This window comes from Acartia tonsa, chromosome 3 (assembly GCF_053477335.1).
Source record: "Acartia tonsa isolate MP-2025a chromosome 3, ASM5347733v1, whole genome shotgun sequence".
Taxonomy (NCBI): Eukaryota; Metazoa; Arthropoda; class Copepoda; order Calanoida; family Acartiidae; genus Acartia; species Acartia tonsa.
The window spans coordinates 9,435,338-9,455,563 of record NC_137262.1 but is presented as its reverse complement, the minus strand read 5'-3'; the positions used below and the strand labels follow the sequence as shown (position 1 = coordinate 9,455,563).

Genomic DNA, 20,226 nt, shown 5'->3' with positions numbered 1-20,226 from the left:
TTAAGATCAAGTTTCTGCATCACAGACTTATAAATTATTCTGAAGGATTTAGCTAAATCAAATCAACACTCACCAAAATTATTTAATCAAACTTATATTATACCTCCTCAATACACAGAAACAGAGCAAAATTTTAAAGTAATAGTAGTTCAATAAAAATCAATCACAATTCACAAAATGATGACAGGCATTTTTTGGAAATATGTTTTAAAAGATATTAAGCAACGTTTGTTCAATATCAAATGTTTTGTTGAGTTCAATGTTTAAAAATCAAGGCAATTGTAAGAAGGCATGTTTTTTTTCACTTATCTTTTGACGATTTAGAATCGCAACTAGCTTTACATTTTAAATATAAAATCATAAAAAAACAACATAATTTTTTCCTTTGAATGAACTATAATGTTTAATGCATTATTCTTATTATCATTACTGTAAGAGAATAAAAAAGATAATAAAATTATTTGTAATACATAATAAATGAAGAAAATGTGTGTAGTAGATATTGTATAAAGTAATGAATGTCTTTATTTTCTTCCTTAATTCTATTAAAAGTTTTCTTTTCTAGTCTCTCCTCTCTCATCTCATCTGGTTCTTTGATGCTTACTAGAGCTAAATCAGTCCTCTCAGTAGTTTTTACATGTAAATTATAATCAATTATGCTATAATATAATAAAATAAGATCAAAATAGTTATTTATTGCGCCGTATTCCGCGAATATCAAAAAGAAATTTAAAAGATTTAAACCAGTATTAATTTAATGATTTTATTATAATATGGTTAAATCAACATATTAAAATAATTTTAAGGTTTTAATAATTGTAAATATTTAAAAAAAAAAAAAAAAAATATTCGTGGAAAAAATTTCAAAACCTTTCTTTAGCTAAAAACTTTTAAATATTTATTTCTAAAAAGTAGCTTATACGAATTTTTTTTCAGCAATGCAGTTTAGTTTCTAATGGAATTTTTAGGCAACTTATTTCAAATCTTTGTGTATTTAAAATGTTGTATAACCTGGCAAAGTAGGGATGCATTTAACCTAAACTTTACAGATTTTTTTTTATATTTGCTTTAACTTTACTTGTTGTATAAAAAGAAAGCAATAAAGGAAACTTTTCCATGTATGCAAATATGAGCATATTCTTACAAATTTATGTCTTGTCTCTAAGGTAGTGCAAAACCTTTTGTGTTCTTTTATTATTATTATGATATTGCAACTAGTGTTTTGCAATTTCTTACTTACTTTTGCCAGTTATTTTGTCACAATTCTATTTCTTTTTCTACTAAGTTTATTTAAATTTTGTTACATTAAAATAAAACTACAACTTCATAAAACTACAACTTCAAATAAAAAATTTCTAAATTTATTTTTCAACAATTATAAGGTGATTAGAGTAAAACACTAGATGGAGAATGGGTTAAATAAATGTAGCTCCCCATCGCAACCGTCTTGTGCAACCTAACTATTGGGTCATTAAAAATCAACCAATGGTGTCGCTTATATTAACACAGCCAAGTAGCAGAAAATGATTGAGAAGCAGACGAAAGAGGTCCCTGAAAACTATAACATATTGTTTAAATTATCAAAATGCTCTTAACTAGAGGGTTATCAACATTTGTAGTTTGCAACTTTAAAATATTCGTTAATATGATCTCAGAGTTTATTGTAATAAAATCTTATTGACTTTGCATATAAAAATAGATTTTTAGAATATTATAGAGATATTATATATCCTTTCAAAATTCCAATTTGTGTACATTTGTATAATAATGTTATATACCTATGCATTCCGAATATGTGATATAAGACATATATTTCTTTTGAGGACAATATTTGGTATTCACATGGCTTTCATCTTTACATAATATAGATTCATGCTAATGTAGTTTTTTTATTAATAAAGGTCAATAGATATGATATATAAATATATATGATAGATGTATACCTAAAAATATTTTCTATGTTGACATAATATTGTTTTTTTAACAAACAAAAATAATTTCTCATATAATCTGTAATACAAAGTAAAACGATGTCTGTCTGTCAGTATGAAGCTTAAGATCTCTGTAACCGCTGAATCGATTTTGTTCTATGTACTCTTCAGGGAATATAACAACTGGTGGTTTTTAGCTATTAGGTTGGGGGTGTCTCTATTTTTTTTTAAATTACCCTTTTGGGCAAAGCCGTAGAGGTTAGGGGCGAAGTAGGTAGGTAGGTGGTAAATTTTTAAAAAATGTTCAAAATTGGAATTTCAGCAAAAATACGCAATGGAAATTTTTTATTTTTGGTGAAAAAAAAAACAATCACAATTAATCTTTAAGCAACTGAACCAATTAGACAATCACTTGTTGGTAGGTAGCTGTAAACCTGGATTTTATTTGTTTACCTTGGTGTATGGTACAGGAGCAGATTTACTTCTGGTGTGTGATACTCTTATGCCTGGATGACTGCTTGGACCTACACAAAAATAATTTTTTTTTGAAGATTTAGAAACATTGAAAAAATTCTTATATTCTATTTAGATGCAAATATTCTGTGTATTCAACTTCATTTTGATAAAAAAAAGTAAGTCTTACACAATTCAAAGTTAAATTAGGTAAGAAAAACAAAAAAATCAGAGGGGAATGCAGTTTCGGCGGCCACCATTTCTTTACAGTTCCACATAGAAGTAATTGTCATGTCAAATTTTAGCGCTGTAACTCTTTTTTGGCTGGGTTCCTTTTTGTTTTAGGTTTTGTTTAAAAAAAAAGTCTTAACTGTATCCCCCCAAAAACTATTTATACCTGACGATTCGCATTCATCAGCATGACCGTTAGTTGAATGCCCGTTGACCGCTCCGTGACCATTTGACCGCGGCGTGTGTCCGTCCACTTCTTCATCACAGTTACCGTTCCCCTTGTGGCCAGCCTAAGAATAAATAAAATTATAGAAATGGATTTATACTGTAATAAAGTGAATCTTGTCGCTGGCTTAAATAACAATCATTCCCCTCCTACTGGATGAACGAACCATGTTATAAATATTGTCCATGTTAGCAACCTAATTATATATATTATTAAAGAGTAGCTGTGCTTCTGCAAGAAATAATTTCCTTGTTCTTGTAATCAGACTGAAACGATAATATTGAAAGGGACAAGTTTCCAATGTAAAGTGACAAACTTTGAACAAATTCTAAGAAAATGAAATAAGTTTCTAGATTAAAAAAAGAAAATCTGTTTCATTTGAATTTGCATCCTCTTAGCACTTTTCTAAAGAGGATTTCTCATTAAAATGAGTCTAACAGATTAATAGGTGTATAGGTATTAATACAAAAATTTGAAATTTAATTATTTTGGATGTTTCGATTAACATGTTAACTATCAAATGCGATACTTAGGTCAAAAAACATTAATTAAATGTGCACAGTTTTTTTCTATTGGCCATGTGATGGTTTTAAGTATACAGGGCGACCACTCCAAAACCAAATAAATATAGTATTTTTATAGTATATTTTTAAAATCCATATAGTATATATAGTATATTTTTTCTTACTCATATAGTATAATATAGTATCGGACTTTGTTTTATTTAGTAATACATAGTATATAAATCATCAATAATAACTCAAGGCAAAGCTGGTAACAAAGTAATTTCACATATAAGGGGGGAGTGGGGAGTTTTGCCACTTTCGCTTACTCTTTGATTATTAGGCTAGGTATTAATGTGAGTCTTTGGGTCATTAGGGAAAAAGTTTACTTTTGGGTAGAACTTCACGTATATTTAATCATTTTTTGGATAGGTCTCCAGGTTCAGGTGCTGCAGGCTAGCTGGAAGCTGGTTTCTGGACAAGTAAAAAAAAATTTAAAATTCTGTTTGAAGAGTTAGATATCAACTTATTTAACAAAATATGTATCTTTATATTATTAACATATTTGAAGAAAAAAATTAAAATCCGACTCCAATTTTTGGTCCTGCAGGCCTCCAGGTTCACTCTGGACAGGTGAAAAATTCAAATTTCTTATTAGAATAGTTAAGAGGTCAACTTATAAAACAGAAAATGCATCTTTTTGGATGTTATTAACATAACTGAAGAAAAAATTAAATCGACCTCCAAGATCTGGTTCTGCAAGCTTCCAGGTCCACTCTGGACAGGTAAAATTTAAATTTCTTGTTTGAAAAGTTAGAGGTCAACGTATAAAACAAAGTATGCATCTTTTTGGATATTTTTTACATTTTTTACATTTCAAGTGTACTCTGGAAAGGTAAAAATCAAACTTCTCATTTGAACAGTTCATGGAATATTTGTTAAACAAAATGAGCTTATATATGGATGTTATATATATATTTTAAGGAAAAAATAAAATTATCCTTCAGGTTTAGGTGCTTCAGGCCTCCAGGTGGACTCAGGACAGGTATAACATCAACATTATTAAACATTATTAAACAACATAAGCATCTTTTTTAGATACTATTTATGTGTTTTGAAGAAAAAGTGACAATCGACCTCCAGGCTAGGTTAAGGTGCTGCAGGCCTCCAGATGGACTCTGGACAGGTAAAATATTATGTTAATATATGATTAGGGATGGGAATCCGTCGAATTTTTGGGCCGGATTCGGATTCCGGATTCTGAAGGAATCCGTCAAAAAAAGTGACGGATTCTTGCGGATTCCGGATTCTTATTTTTGGCGGATTCCGGATTCGGATTCCGGATTCTAGCAGTATTTTCAAAGGCCGTCCGTCACAGAGGGATAGCTTTTTTCGTTAATTTATCACTATGTTACTTGGTTGAAGCCTTGATTTGTTTAAAGTGTTGACTTCCAGCATAACTAAAACATTTACATTACATTACTATTAGTAATTATTAAAATTTGTTATGTAGAAAAAAATTTAAGTGCTACTTATGTCCTAAAAATGTGCTTGGTATTTTCTAACCTATTTAAATTAAATTTAGGAACACAGTAATAGTGTCTGACTGATTATGACGTAACAAAAAAAATTAGCCAATGAGAGGCCGTTATTGACCAATGGTAAAATTTATAGTGGCCTCTCATTGGCAAATTTTTTTTGTTACGTCATAATCAGTCAGACACTATTACTGTGTTCAAATTTAGCCTACCAATTTAGAATCTGGAATCCGCTATAAAAAACGGATTCCGGATCCGGATTCCAAAATTGGGCGGATTCCGGATTCGGATTCCGGATCCGGATTCCCATCACTATATATAATAATATCATATGTTAATATTATCCAGAGTGGACCTTATATATTTTCTTCAGATATGTTAATATGATCAAAAAATACATATTCTGTTTTAAAAGTTGACCTCTTAACTCTTAAAATAATTTTTTTTTATTTTTTACCTGTCCAGAGTGAACCTGGAGGCCTGCAGGACTTGACCCAGGAGGCTAATTTTCATTTTTTCATCAGATGTTAATAACATCCTAAAAGATGCATATTTTGTTTAATATAAGTTGATCTCTAAATCTTCAAACAAAAATTTTAATTTTTTTACCTGTCCAGAAACCACCTTCCAGCCTGCAGCACCTGAACCTGGAAACCTATCCAAAAAATGAATAAATAAAAGTGAACTAATACCCAAAAGTAAACTTTTATCCCAACTTACCTATAGTCTCACATTAATACCTAGCTTAATAATCACGGAGTAAGCGAAAGTGGCAAAACTCTTCCCTCCCCAGTTAAGTTAATTCTATGAAAAATAACTGATATTTAAAACATAATCACAAACAATAATATATTTTCAGGATTTTCTCAATTACTGTAAAGCTTTATGCATTTTTGTCATATCACAGTATCTTTTGATGGGTTATTTTAGGTTAGGTAAGTCAAAGGTTAATGATTGCCCCTCAGAGATAAAGCCCCCCGCAGGGGCTAGAAATAGGAGAAAACCTACTGTGAAAATAAGACAAAACGCTCCTTCAGAGGCGTTGTCTCAAAACTGACAATATTCGTTTTTTGTTATTTAAATTTAATATCATATAGTATATATAGTAAATTTTTGTCATATAGTATGATATAGTATCCAAATTCATCCTATATAGTATAAATAGTATATATAGTATGCAGTGGTCGCCCTGAGTATATTACTTAAGGAGTGTGTCACAGGAAATAAACCCCACCTCCATCAATTTGTGGGGCAAAAGAAATAGTGGCTTAATCAAGCCCTTTCAAAATTTTTAATCATATAAACTCCTTAGAGAATTTGTAAATAATAAATACGACCAAACACAGATAAGTAAATTTTTTTACAGCATTGGAACTAGTCATTCCCATATCCTTGTTTTCCCTCATTTTTATGCAAAAATTTTCTTTTTCTTTTAGGATTATTAGGAAACTTAGCACCTAAACACATTCCCTTTTGTCTTGTTTTCTTTCCCCCAACTTTAACTTTCAATCAATTTCAATCAAATTTCTGCACTTTTGGAGTCACGGGTCGCTGAATGGATAATTGGACAAGAATAGTTATTTCTCGCATCGTATTATAAACGGCTTTCCGCGGATATAGAATGTACAATTATGAGATTAAAACTAGTTTTTTTAGCCCCGAGGTGACGAAGTCACCGGCTAAAAAAACTAGTTTTAATCTTATGATTGTACATTCCTATATTCGTAGAAAGCTGGATATAATACGATGCTAGACATAGTTTTTTCATATGGATGAGAACCGGTTCCTATCCACCGGATTCGAATGAACACGAGAAAAATTATCATCATCTTCTAAAAAGCCAAAAGTTCCTTTAATGATTATAGCTGGCTTAGTGCTTAATCGAATTAGTTTTAAAATCAAAACAGTGCATAGTTGTAAGATGCTTTAGGTCAAGAATTCCTCTACTCTCATAACAAATGTTAGGTTTACCATGGTAGTGCGCACATTAAAAAGTCTTTAGTACACCACATTATTTCTTTTTTTTACCTCAATATAAAATGTTTGTTCTTTTATGACCAACTAGGGTTGTGTTGGATATCCGGCCAAACCGGATAACCGGCCATTTTCAATGTCTGGACAGATACCGTATATTGAAACTATCCGGATACCGGATATTCGGTAATTTGCCGGATATCGAATATTGACCAGATAAATTCATTGGACATTAAGATTATAATTTATACAAACCCACGAACCCTTTCAGCGACTTGTGATTTTATTCCTGACTTTAACCACTAACTTTTCTTTTAATATTTGAATAAGAATTGATTCCCAGGATTAGGAATTCCATTACGTACAATGTTTTTTTTTCAACAAATTCTACAAAACTAGGACAGTAAAAAAGAACAATAAATTGTAATAAAGTTATATTTTGTTCTATATTCAGGAATTATAGTATGGATAGGAATGGTTAACGGTCAGACGAACGCTGACCTGTGCTAATGCATGTACCCTAGCTTTAGAGTGACGGTGCAGCAGTATTTAAAAATAAACAGTAACTGTATCTTAATTTTTCCAAAACATTCAAAATAAAAGTTCCGAAAAAGATTCTAATAACACAATTCTAAATACTTACATCCGTATTTATTATTTTATCCATTAATAATTGAATTGTCCATGTTATATAAATTTGAAGGTTATTCCATACAACACTATATTATACAATCATAAACACTGAGGCATAAAATCATTTAAGTTTATAATAACTTGGATTTAGCCTGCCTGCCAGAAGTCAGGTAACCTTACCCTTCATAACTTAACCTGTAATAAATCCAGGGAGGGAGGGGACATTGGGCTGTTTAATGCAGTAATCTCCTAAGTTTTATGATAACGTTTTCTTATCCATTGGTTGGTTAGTTCATTAAGTTGAGTGTTCAAACGTTTCGACAACTAAATGTACTCTACAGAAGGGGTAATGTTGTGTATCATCATTGGGGATTTACATCAATTTATTGTCCATTGAATTATCCCTTTAGATCCCTGCATAAAACTTTGTAGTAAATGTTTAATATAGTTAATAGAACACCTAGGGATTTGTTCCATTGTGGTTTTAATTTAAAAGGGACCCTAAAATAATAAATTTACTGTATAATACCTCCTACAAGGGAATTTTCAGATCAAAATTTTAAAAATAAAAATCTATACAGCTTTATATATTGATGAAGGGATATTAAGATAGGCCTTTAGGCTATTTTCTTAACAATCCTTTCGCATTTAATGATCCATTTTCAAAATGCTAACATGAACCAATCCGTAGGTACCCACCCTGGCACCCATACTATCTAATAGTTGATCCTTCACACTTGATGTTGGATGTAGAGAAACCAATTTGAATTTGTGTAGAAATCAAATTTATTCTTAATACACACACACACACACACACACAGACACACACACACACACACACACACACACACACACACACATTCACTCATATAGACTTACATATCACTACTGGGTGACTGATAAAAAAGGCAAATGATTTGATTCTTAATTTTTAGATTAAATACTCTATTGTTATGTTGATTCGGTATCAGTTAAACATATAAAGCCAAAAGTGTTTTTGTCTGAATCCTAAGTTCTCAATAACTATTGAACTTATCTCCATTTTAAGGAAGTTTTACATGGATCACAGGAGGGCTTTAGGCTATTTTCCTGCCCCCTTCATATTTACCTCATGGGAACCAGAGCCCTTATGCTAGAGGTGCAGCCGCTAGTGTACTTTCGAAAGAAATTGAAAGCAAGAAATCATATAATGTTTACAGTATAAAGGTAGGTTGAGCTATAATTTCGTAAAGGTGTGAGTTTTAAGGCTTAAAAACAGTAATTAAAACGATAATATTCACTAAATATTTTTCACTAATATTTTTGTTTATAGTTCTTTTCAATAAGGAATACACATATGATATTTAGTGAATATCATCGTTCTACTATTGTTTTTAAGCCTTAAAACTCACACCTTTTATGGAATTTTAGCACAACCTACCTCCCCACTGGAAATTTTTAGCCACCAATAAAAATAATAGGTATAATATGGCAAAACTATTTAACTGAAAATGTATATAAAGATATTTCAGTTGGATGCATATATACCATATTTAACAATGCATTTATCATACAGAATAAAAGGATTCATAAATGAGTCACTTTTGGAGAGGATGTTAGAATACTATTACATAAAAATATTATTATCATGATGTTATGAAAGGCTTTTTAAAGGTTCAAAGTACTTTGAAGAACGAGTTCCAACTTCTGTGCTTTTAGTAAGTAGTAGATGTAAAATGATTCATAGAATTTAGATATGTAATCGTTTTTTTAACCCTTTTACCTTTGAAGTAATTTTTTTTTTTTTAATTAAGTTAGTTTTAAAGTACTAAAACGCAACAAAAACAAGAAGAAAATTTTCATTATGAACAAAAATAATAAGATCTTAAATTTGACACCTTACTTTTTTAATTATGTTCAGTAATTATTGAAAAATCTTTTTTGTTGAAACCCGCAGAATCGAAAATTTGAACTTTGGGAGCTCATCACAAATGGGTTAAAACAAAATCATAAAAGTGAGGACACGTTCTTTACAAATAAAAGATATTATTGTATTTCATTTGTATGTATATAAGTACCATTAAAATGGAACACCTGCCATTACTCTAGGCCAAGATCACAGTGAAGTAGAAATCAAGTCGCTCCTACGAGAATTGTGGATCAGCTTATAATGCAACATAGAATAAAATTGAATTTCGATTCCATATGATTTTAAATCGCAAGACATCATTAATCTAGGGTTGGTTTTATGCTATTTTTAAGCACGATTTTATTTCATATTAGTTTAAAAAACTGTAAAAGTTTTATTAAAATTTTACTGAATCCTATATTCTTTATCTGCACAGCCAACTACTACTTACACAATATATATATATACATAATACATATGATAAATGTATATCTAAAATTTGACAAACCATAAAACTTTGTCATGGCCAAAACTGTTTCTATTGATAGAACTGACAGGTTCAGCTTTATATAATATTATATACCAAGAGTAACAACGTTTAAAGCAAAAAAAATAACAAATGTAATTTTGATTTTTTAAAACTTTTTTAGTAATAACAATACCCTTTATGTAGATTGAAATTAGTAGAGAAAAAGTTTGGATCAAAATAATATATATGTACCTAAAGTTTTTAAGCCAAGGAATAAGATAAGAAAATTAAGGGATAAGTTTAATTTTCAATCCATTGTCCCCTCTTTCGCTGCAAGAACCTCGCTAGGTTTAGTTATTTCTCGCATCGTATTATAAACGGCTTTCCGCGGATATAAAATGTACAATTATAAGATTAAAACCAGTTTTTTTAGCCCCGAGATGCCGAAGGCACGGGGTATAAAAACTGGTTTTTATCTTATGATTGTACATTTTTATATTCGTAGAAAGCTGGATATAATACGATGGTAGACATAGTTTTCTCGTATGGATGAGAACCGGTTCCTATCCACCGGATTCGAATGAATACGAGAAATGTATTAAGCTTTAAAAATAAGAATAATAAATTATGGAGGTCTAGGTTATTAAACTTACTCCTCTTAAGGCAATAATACCTTTCTAACAGTTAATATTTTGATTGTTCTGTATTTGTTAGATCTAGGGGCTATAATTCAGCCAATTAATTCCATTTGAACTTGCCGAAAATTAAATATTTTGTTGGAGTAAAGTTGGCGTTAAACTTGTTTTTAACGTAGCTGAAGGGAAGTGGATAAGAATAGTGGGGGGGGGGGGGGGAGGTAAAAAGGAAGAGGACTGTAGGAAAATTTTCACTTAGAATTGTTTGTCTGAATTACATTCCCTAGTAACTGGTTAGATCTTTCATGTTCTATGATCTGGTTTGAATCCCCTACTTGTTCTTGACATATATTATTTGCCATAGGATGAGAACAATTAAAGTTTAATTTACAACCCTATTATCCCTCCATAACTATACCTACCAGCTACAGAAGAGCTAAAACTTGAGGCATAGATCACAGGAAAGGAGGGGATATTGGGCTGTTTGGTGTTAAAACGTTTCAACCAATAATTTTAACCTAAAAGGGTAATTTTGTGTATCATTATTGGGAATCTACATCTATCTATCAACCATTGCCTTGTCTCTTATCCCTGCATAGATCAACTCTCTTCAGTGTCCAACCCAAAATTCCTGCAAGTCCCAAAAGTTGTACATAAAAATAGTAGGGTTGTTTTATGCATTCAAATTTTAAAGAATGCAACAGTTTATAAAATCCTATTATATAAAGTAGCAAGGTTGTTTTGTCTCTAGCTTAAGATTTCGGTCATTATTGACCCGATTGAGTTCTCCATTTTATGGAAGCTTTGTTAGATATTTTAGGCTAGATTTCTACTTTCCTTGCTTCTTCTAATTCAGAGCTCCTAGATGCTAGGAGCGCAGCTGCTAGTATATTTTAAAGCAGTGAATACAAACATTCATGAGAAATAATATCTGTGCAAATACCACAAAAGAAGACTATTTATCGACTATAGGAATTAGTTTGACATTCTAAAGTAGACTATCTACACTTCCAATGTGCCTGCTAAATGTTGTACAAGTTATGATTTTTTTTTTAGGTAGGAAAGTGAAATGTTTTTCTATAATGAACTAATTTCTGAAACAGTATTATTTAGTTTACTTAAATGATTTTATAAAAAGTTTTTTGATATGGTTGAAATATTTCAAAAATGAAAATTCACTCACAATTTTGTTGCAAAAGTCTACACATCTCATTCATAAATAGTCTCCTGTAGGGAGGTAATAAATGTGTTCTATTATTATCCCATGTTGTACAGAGCTGGATCTTTAAATCATTTTAGGGGTGAGCCAGATCGGGGTGAGCAAACTTTCCACCAATGAGAGCACAGCATTTTATGATATGCCGCGCTGTGATTGGCTGAAATTCGGCTCACCCCAATCTGGCTCACCACTAAAATGATTTAAAGATCCAGCTCAGCTCAAATTTTGCAGAAATTATTGAACATTTGGGAAGAAGAATTGCTTGGAAATGAAAATATTTATCAATTTCCATAACTCTCTTTTGCTGCTGGTTCCCGCAAAAATGGCGTTTAACCAATCCCACAAAAGAGCCTTTTTTTTAAAGCTGTAAAAAAAAGAATACTTAATGATAAAAAACATATAGTAATTTCAACAAAATCATACCTATATTTTAGAGACAGTATACACTTAATTAACATACCATTGAAAAATATCTTCTACTTTTACTTTAATCCATTTATTAAAGTAACAGAAGGTCTAGGTATGTGAAGCTAAAACTTTATTAATTTTGGGAGAGGGTACCTCCACCCTCCGAAGAGAATTAGTTATTGACTAATAGTTAGTGGATTTCAATCTAAGATAAAATGAAATCTAATTAATGATATAATATTATATTATTTTATGACCAGTCATTTTGTCCTTAATATCTAAATACTCTCTTAAATCTCTACGTAATTGGTTGAACTCTGAAAGGAACTAGGCCAGAAAATAAGATTGGTTTTAAATATGACCCACAATACCAAGTGATTCTACCCTTATCTAATATTAAAGGTTTCATAATTTTTGATATATGGGTTTCGAACAAAATATCAAATTGATTTTGGATATAAAAAGATTTTTATTAAACTTATATTACAGTTGTGAAAAAGTATGTTAGGGAATCAATTGCCGATAAAATGATGTACATCTCCAAAGATGATGCACAAAATTACACCTTCTGAATATTACAATTAGTGGCTGAAACACTCAATTAATAAATCAAACAATCAAAGTTAAATAAAAGTCCCTAAAGTTGTTAAGCCAATGAAGTAGAAAATGTTATATGACAGCCCATTGTCCCCACCACTCCCTGTGTTTACAAACAGTTAGAACCTCCGGGAAAGGCCATGCAAGAAAAGAATTGTTTTGAAGTGCAAACAGAAAACAAAATATTATTTTCATAAAAACTTATTTAAATAATTGGAGCTTTAAGATGTAGTTTATCTGGTTATAATGTGTTGATTCAAATATTATAATAGAAATGATTTAAAATGGTGGATTACTAACCCTACTTCTTGGTAACTACCACTTTTTGCCAATTTTTCAATCCCTTCCAGAAAAATGCATTTCTAACTCATAGTATAACAGCAAGTAAATCATAAAGAATTAATAATACACCAACACCTTATATAAAGATTTTAAGTTTTTAATTACTTAATAACTCTTTTTCTCTTACTGCAATGTGTGTGTGAAGGATTTTGTCAATATTATTTTTAGTTTGTTATCATTTAATGGCAAGTTGAATTTTCCATCCTTCCTTAAGGGGACTATGCACGAGCGAGAGCACGTGATTTTAATCACCTTCCAGCAGTGAACCTGAGTATTTCTTTGGTGAAACTAAATATTTTTAGTCGATATAACAATATAAAAAAATAAACTTAGTATATTCAAAAAAATACTCAGGTTCACTGCTGGAAGATGCTTAAAATCACTTGCTCTTGTAAAAAAGTATTTCTAAAAAATTATACTAAATAAAAACTTTACTCCCAGAAGTACTTTGAAGCATTGTGTGTTAGTGAAATAAACAAGGGGACAGTTGTAGAGAGAGAGAAAGGAGGAAGTGAGGGGTAACTAAAGGAATTGAGAATATAGTTATGAAGTTGCAAAAAGCCATTGGAAAGTGCACACCAGTGTTATATATATTTTTTTGGCAGCGAAGCTGCTTCACAATTCTGGTTATTAGCTATACACAAATAAGTTAGACAAACAGCATGATGTAGGTAGATATTAGGTTTGTTGACAAAAAGAAACATGGCTTGGTACACACAAACACAAACGTCAAGGCTGCAAGAGAAACTCAAATAAAATAATTATACAATCTTTAAGTAAAGTCTACGCCAAAAACTTCTACAATGCCATATATACAGGAATTGAAAGGGATAAGACAATGACCCATAAATTATTGTATATCCGTAATGATAATACACAAAATTACCCCTTCTGCCCTCCATGTATCACTGTAAATATATCAATATTTTAGTTATTTTAATTGCACATTTATGTTCTTGTCATGTTTGAGGTGCATGTCCTGGAAAATAAAAAGGTTGTAAATAGATTGATGGCCAGTTTATTAAATTGACAGTTCCAATCATCATATTAGGAGATATACTACGATTCTTCTTTGAAATTAAGGATTTAGTAGAAATATGCAGGAAACTCTTGTGATTTATGCAGGAAAATAAAACAAAAAATTAAGTTAGTAATAAAACATGATTTGTAGGGCGACCGTTGAGATTATTAAGAGCCCTTTTAAAAATGGGAAAACTTTTAATGTACGAATCAAATTTCTGGTGGTTCTCTCACTCTCTCTTGTATCGGAAATGGAACACAAACGAATTTTATAAAAATAAATGTTGGTCTAAAACTTATCCAACCCCAAAGGTTAAATAAGGATACGGGAAACCCCTAATAGGAATAGTGCACCGTTGGGTTAGGAACCCCTAGGATAAGAGCCCCTTGCAGGGGCCAGACACATAGTTTTTAAAAACTTTTAAGAGAAGTGGTCTATCAATAGGTATTCGAAAATCGATAGATGGTATTTTACACGAGTTACAATTCACTATTCAAAGTTATCAAACTTTCATTAATGCTTAGAATAAAGCAGTATATGAATAAAGAATTTAAATCTGCTTTGTTTGAAAAGAGTAAAAATAAAAGTGTGTTTACCTGGTCATTAATTTTCCTAGCCACCACCAGAACAACCTTCTCATTGTTCTAAAATAAACAACAACAATAGTTAGTAATTACAAACAAATTAGCAACTACAAATCTTTACACGTTAACACAAAACATTTATACGCCTTTGTATAGTTGCCTCACCCCTAGCCTTTAGGGGATTCGCTCCAATTAAATATTTATCAAAAACATTATCAACTACATAATTTTTTTAAGAAGAAGGATGTCTAAGCCACAAGGAAAATAGCCTAAAACCATTAAAGAAGCAATAGTTATATTCCCTAAAAAACACAACCTTACAAAGATCTTGAGGGACGTACAACCGGACAGACAGACAAACAAATATGGATCTACTATGTGTATTATCTAACCTCTATTTAATGAACAAAACGAGAAAAACTTTTTATTCTTTTAAAAAACATTCACTTGCTGGTAAAAATAAAAAATTTAATTCATTTTTAAAGCGAAGCTTTTCTATAACTAGGGTCGGTCCGTACGTCTATACGTATCAGTTATCTCTTTTCGTTAATATATACATGTTAGAACTGTCCTATCGATATCAAACTTTGCATGATGATTCCTGTAATAATTAGGTACGATTTAGAAAGCGTAGCAACTTTATAATCGTTACCAGAATGTCCGTACGTCCATTTTAAACATGTTGATATTTAATTTTTTAACAACAATTTTTATGTGATATAATCATCCGATTGATCTGATTTTTGAGAGTACTGATTCATATTACAATAGGGTACAATATTATGAGCGATGCATCTCTATAATAAAGTCCTAAAAATGTCAGTATGTCCTTAAACAGTATTCTCTATTTTAAGAGTTTCGCAACAAATTTACGTATAATTTGTCTTTTATTTATTATATTTTGTATATTCAGCTCTATAAGATTTAATGTTCGTCTGTCATACCGTTTCAGAGCTTCCCTTTTATGGATGTTCTTGTTAACACAAGATTAACAAATCCTATAATTCATCGTAAAAATCTCTTATTTGATTTATTACGAAGAATAATTTGTTTTTCTGATAAAATAAATTTAAATATGTTTGGAGTGAACTAAACAAAATTGAAGTGGTGTGCAATCTATACCCTTCATATTCAAGGATGGGGAACATTATTTTGAAATCATATTATTAGAACAAGGATGACAACATCCATAAAAGCGAAGCTCTGAAACGGTAGGACAAACGGACATTAACAATTGTATAGTGTCAGAACTGAATAATCAGAATGTAAATGTATAAGAGTCGAAGCAAAATTGTAAGTAAATTTGTTGAAAAACTGCTTGATACAGGATAATGTTTATGGACATACTTACATTTTTAGGACTTGATTATAGAGTTACTTCGCTTATAATATTAAACTTTGTTGTCTCAGGAATCAGTATATAAAAAATCAGATCAATCGGATAATTAGAGAAAATAATAAATTGTTGTTAAAAAAGTAAAAAAAATAACATATTCTTTGGAATATACATAAGAGAAAAATGAATTCCTTAGTATAATAAAATTAAAATGTAAAACCTTTATTTTTCATATTACATTTCTTTAAAAATATATAGTCACCAAATGTCAGATTTCATTTCCAACATGTAATTTAATTTCCTTTTTAAATCCAGAATTCTAATCCATGGATATATTCATTTTAATATTAGGTTATAAGTTCTAACTTTTTTATGAAACAACTTGAAGATGTAGTTTTTAAAGCTATTGATCCATCTCAACCCAGGCCAAGGTTGCCAAACTTGAGGATGCGCCCCTTGGGGCCATTAAGGATGATGGGAGCTGCGAGACAATAAAAACTTAAATGTCGGTCAAAATGTTAATTCGATCTTTTTTTACATAAAATATGTATCCTACCACTTATCATTTAGGCATTTTTAATATTTGTATTTATCAGAAGTATAAAAAAAATTATCACAGTAACTGTAGGTATAGAAAATTTTTATTTGACATGGCCTTTCTATATTAATAATTAAAAGAGAAGCTTGCTTTTACTATCTTTACATACTTCAAATAGAAACCTACCATCACGTGTATATTTATGTAATTACGGGACGAATTCTAATTTCTCATTCCCTTTTCTCTGAATTTATTTATATAAACATAAATTCAATTAAATTTAAAATATTGCTATCTTTTTCTTTTTACATAGTTGAATTAAAATATTTATTTCAGCAATGCAAAAAAATTAATACAAAATTTAACCAAACAAAGACAATTTTGTAAACAAGTAGCGCAGCCTTGATGTTTTTATGTGGAAGGAGAGAAAACAGAAAAGGACTAAAAAGACAAACCATTAATAATAGAAAAACTAGAAGAAAAAACAGTAGTACAATTATAAGTCTAGTTTAAAAAATGTATAATCTTAATTTTCAGATAGGTATAATAATTAATAATAAATTAGCTTTATGGTTGGACGCTCGGACTTATCCTAATTATAGAGTGACTGCGCCTCTGACAAACCAACACTTATATTTTTCATAATATAAACTTCCCGGAGAAGATTAAATAGAATTCTTCTTGGAAAATGTTGTGCGTGGAAGCCTGTTAAAAAGTTTATTTTCTTGGTAAAAAAAGGAATGTAATGCCTCCAGTGGCGTGCACAGGGTCTTGGCAGGGGGGTGCGCGAATAGCACCTTAATTATTTCGGTATTTTAAGTGTCAGAGGGGTAGATATACCTCCGTAGGTGTCCATCCCCCCACTCAAACAAGAATCACTGGATTTTATGGAGGGGGACTTTTTTACCTTGACACCCCCCTTGGCTGTACTAGGGGGGTCTACCCCTAGGGGGTTTAAATTTGCTAATGGGGGTGAATACTCACCCCCTCCTAGAACCTCTTATGCACGCCTAGAATGCCTCCCTGACCTATTTGGTCCCTTTTGTTACTTATTCTTTTGTGTTTAATAACTGCATCTACTCTGTATTTCTTCTAAAGTTAGGCAGAATGTTTGTCTGTCTATTAAAGCCGAAATATCTTGTTAACCGCAAAACCTCTATGGCTGTCCTTTACAGTGAAGCTTCCTATAGGTCTAATTTGTATTTTCATCCTCCCAAGATTTATCAACCCTGACCCCCCCCCCTCCCCATCGATCTCTCCACGAAAAATAATTTTCCTAAATTTTCAGGTAAAAGAGTAATAAAATGAAAAATACTTAAATAAAACTTAACTTGATAACATAATGTAATTTCACTAAATTTCACAGCACCTTGAATAAAACATAACATTTGACAACATATTTATAAATCAATATTGGAAAGGGAAAAAGTCTTGATTATTACCTTTATCAAATCGGAAGCTTGTTTAATTTTGCAGTTGGACACATCAGCCCCGTTCACATAAAGCAGACGGTCATAGGTTCGAATCCTGCCATCCATAGCAGTTATAGAATCTTCTAGAATGTCGACTATAAAGATACCCGGCTGGGGACAGGAGCCACTTATCCTAAAATATACAGAACCATTAAAACCATCTTTATGAAGAAAAATTGTTTTTCGAAATGGGTAAATATCATAATTATTGTAAAACTTGTAAAAGAAAGTTCAAAAAATTTCTATAAACTCCTTGATTAATAATGAAATTTTGACTTGGCTGCTACTATTTCAAATAATATTTCTCGTATCCTCTCGGGGAAACCAAATTTACAAGATTTTCCGGGTCACACACACACTTACAATATAATCACTAATACAAAGTAGAATTTTTCTTTTTTTCTGTCAAGAATTACATTTCTTATATATCTTTATCAGATTTTAACTAATATCTGGAGATTAAAACATAAAAAGTTAGGATTTCCAATAGCATTAGACATAAATGAATTTCATGAATATATCCCTTCGTATGTTTGTAGAATCTGTGTTGCACAAGGTTAACACTTGACTAGTGGAGTCAACATCACTTCACCCCACTAGTGTCTCATTTCAAAACACAAGGAACATACATAGACATTATCAAAACAAGGTTAACACTTGACTAGTGGAGTCAACATCACTTCACTTCACTAGTGTCTCATTTCAAAACACAAGGGACATACATACATATTATCATAAACAGAGCAGTCAAAGGTTTTCAAATATAAAATAATTAGGATCATGGAAAGAAAAGAATTAGAAGGTTTTGTTGTATTTTCATAGTAGCTTTTGATAGGTTGGGTTAATGTTAATGATTGCCCCGCAGGGTTGGGTATAAGGCCCCGCAGGGGCTAGAAATAGGAGAAAATACGATAAAACCCACTACTTTCTTTTCTTTCCATGATTCAGTAATCAAGATACCAAAGCTAACACTTTTTATCTAAATCTATTATGTGTGGGTAATATGTAAATTTTCTTAAATACAAATTATTACACTTTTATGAATTTTCTTTAATTTGATTGTTACTGTCTTTTATTCCAAAATATTTAGAATATTAGAAATGTAGTTTCCCATCTATTTTACTAAATATTTTTAAAAAAGAAATCTTACATTGCATTGTAGAAAAATTAATTTAAAAGTATAGGAGTCTAAAAGGCAATAATTTAGTACCTATTTGTTCCTAAATCTCGAAATTTCTTTCAAAAATATGGCACCTGATTCCAAGATGGCGTCCAGGTTTTCGTTCCAGCGTAACAGTAATAATCTCTTCTCCCGGCCTGGCTCCGGATCCTATATCCATACTGCCGCCACGGCCAACCCCGTTACCGTTTGGCACACCACCGCCACCGCCGGAAATGGCGGGGTTAGCCCGCCGTCTTACGCCGTATTTTTCAATGCGCTCTCTGTATACGCCAAGCCGTAGAACACTGCTCATTTTTCTTAAGGCGGCACACACCTAAATAGATTTGAATACGTCATTTGATACTTTATGCTAGGCTATTTTATTCATTAGTCTATTATTTTTTCTAAACCGCATTTAATGAATACACTAACTTTCTAGTAAGGAGTATAGAGTTGCTAGACTTTCTAAATCACACCTAACCTCAACAGAAATTATAATGTAAAGTTTGAAATAGATAGGACAACTCTAAAATGCCAGCTATGCATCTTTTTAAACATTGAAAAGTACTCAAATATTATACTGAACATATTGACTAAAATTGTACAACTTTGTCCATCATACTATGCTCGCTAATGTATTGTAACTATTTATTGGTATTTTTATCAAAAAAAATTTGACGCGACATTTTTTTCTTAGAAGCAAACAATGAAAAAGTTAATCTTAAGTAAGACAAAAGATAATAATTACATTGTAATGAGACAAACAGGAAGACAAAAATAGTAAGAGGGGGGGGGGGGGGGGGGTTAATGCAACTATCTCGTAATCAATGTATAAATGGCACTTAAAATTCGAATTTTGATATGAAATTTTGCATAAGTAATCCTTGGTAGGACTATTTTCCCTAAATCGAACAAAAAATTGAAAAAGGTTTTTTGCTATTTTTAAGGCAAATCTGTCATAAATTACGTAGGATCAACTTTTTGAAACATATTTTTGCTTTAAATCATGTGAAATGATACAAAAAAACATTTTTTTTTAGATTTCTAGTACCAACAACTACTGGCA

General features: G+C 31.0%; 1 protein-coding gene across 2 annotated transcripts in view; it reads right to left on the bottom strand.

Moving 5' to 3' along the window:
- LOC145313250 (ligand of Numb protein X 2-like) overlaps positions 1-20,226 on the bottom strand; it is a 141,552-nt gene that overhangs the window by 26,949 nt on the left and 94,377 nt on the right. For both annotated transcript variants that reach the window (XR_013877288.1, XM_080152571.1), the window contains exons 8-12: positions 19,253-19,494; positions 17,969-18,131; positions 14,665-14,712; positions 2,782-2,905; positions 2,385-2,455 (exon numbers count right to left, since the gene is read on the bottom strand). Coding sequence is in view for 1 of the 2 variants with exons in the window: in XM_080152571.1 (XP_080008697.1) it covers positions 2,385-2,455; positions 2,782-2,905; positions 14,665-14,712; positions 17,969-18,131; positions 19,253-19,494 (648 nt within the window). In the remaining variant the exon portion in view is untranslated. The remainder of the gene's footprint in view (positions 1-2,384; positions 2,456-2,781; positions 2,906-14,664; positions 14,713-17,968; positions 18,132-19,252; positions 19,495-20,226) is intronic.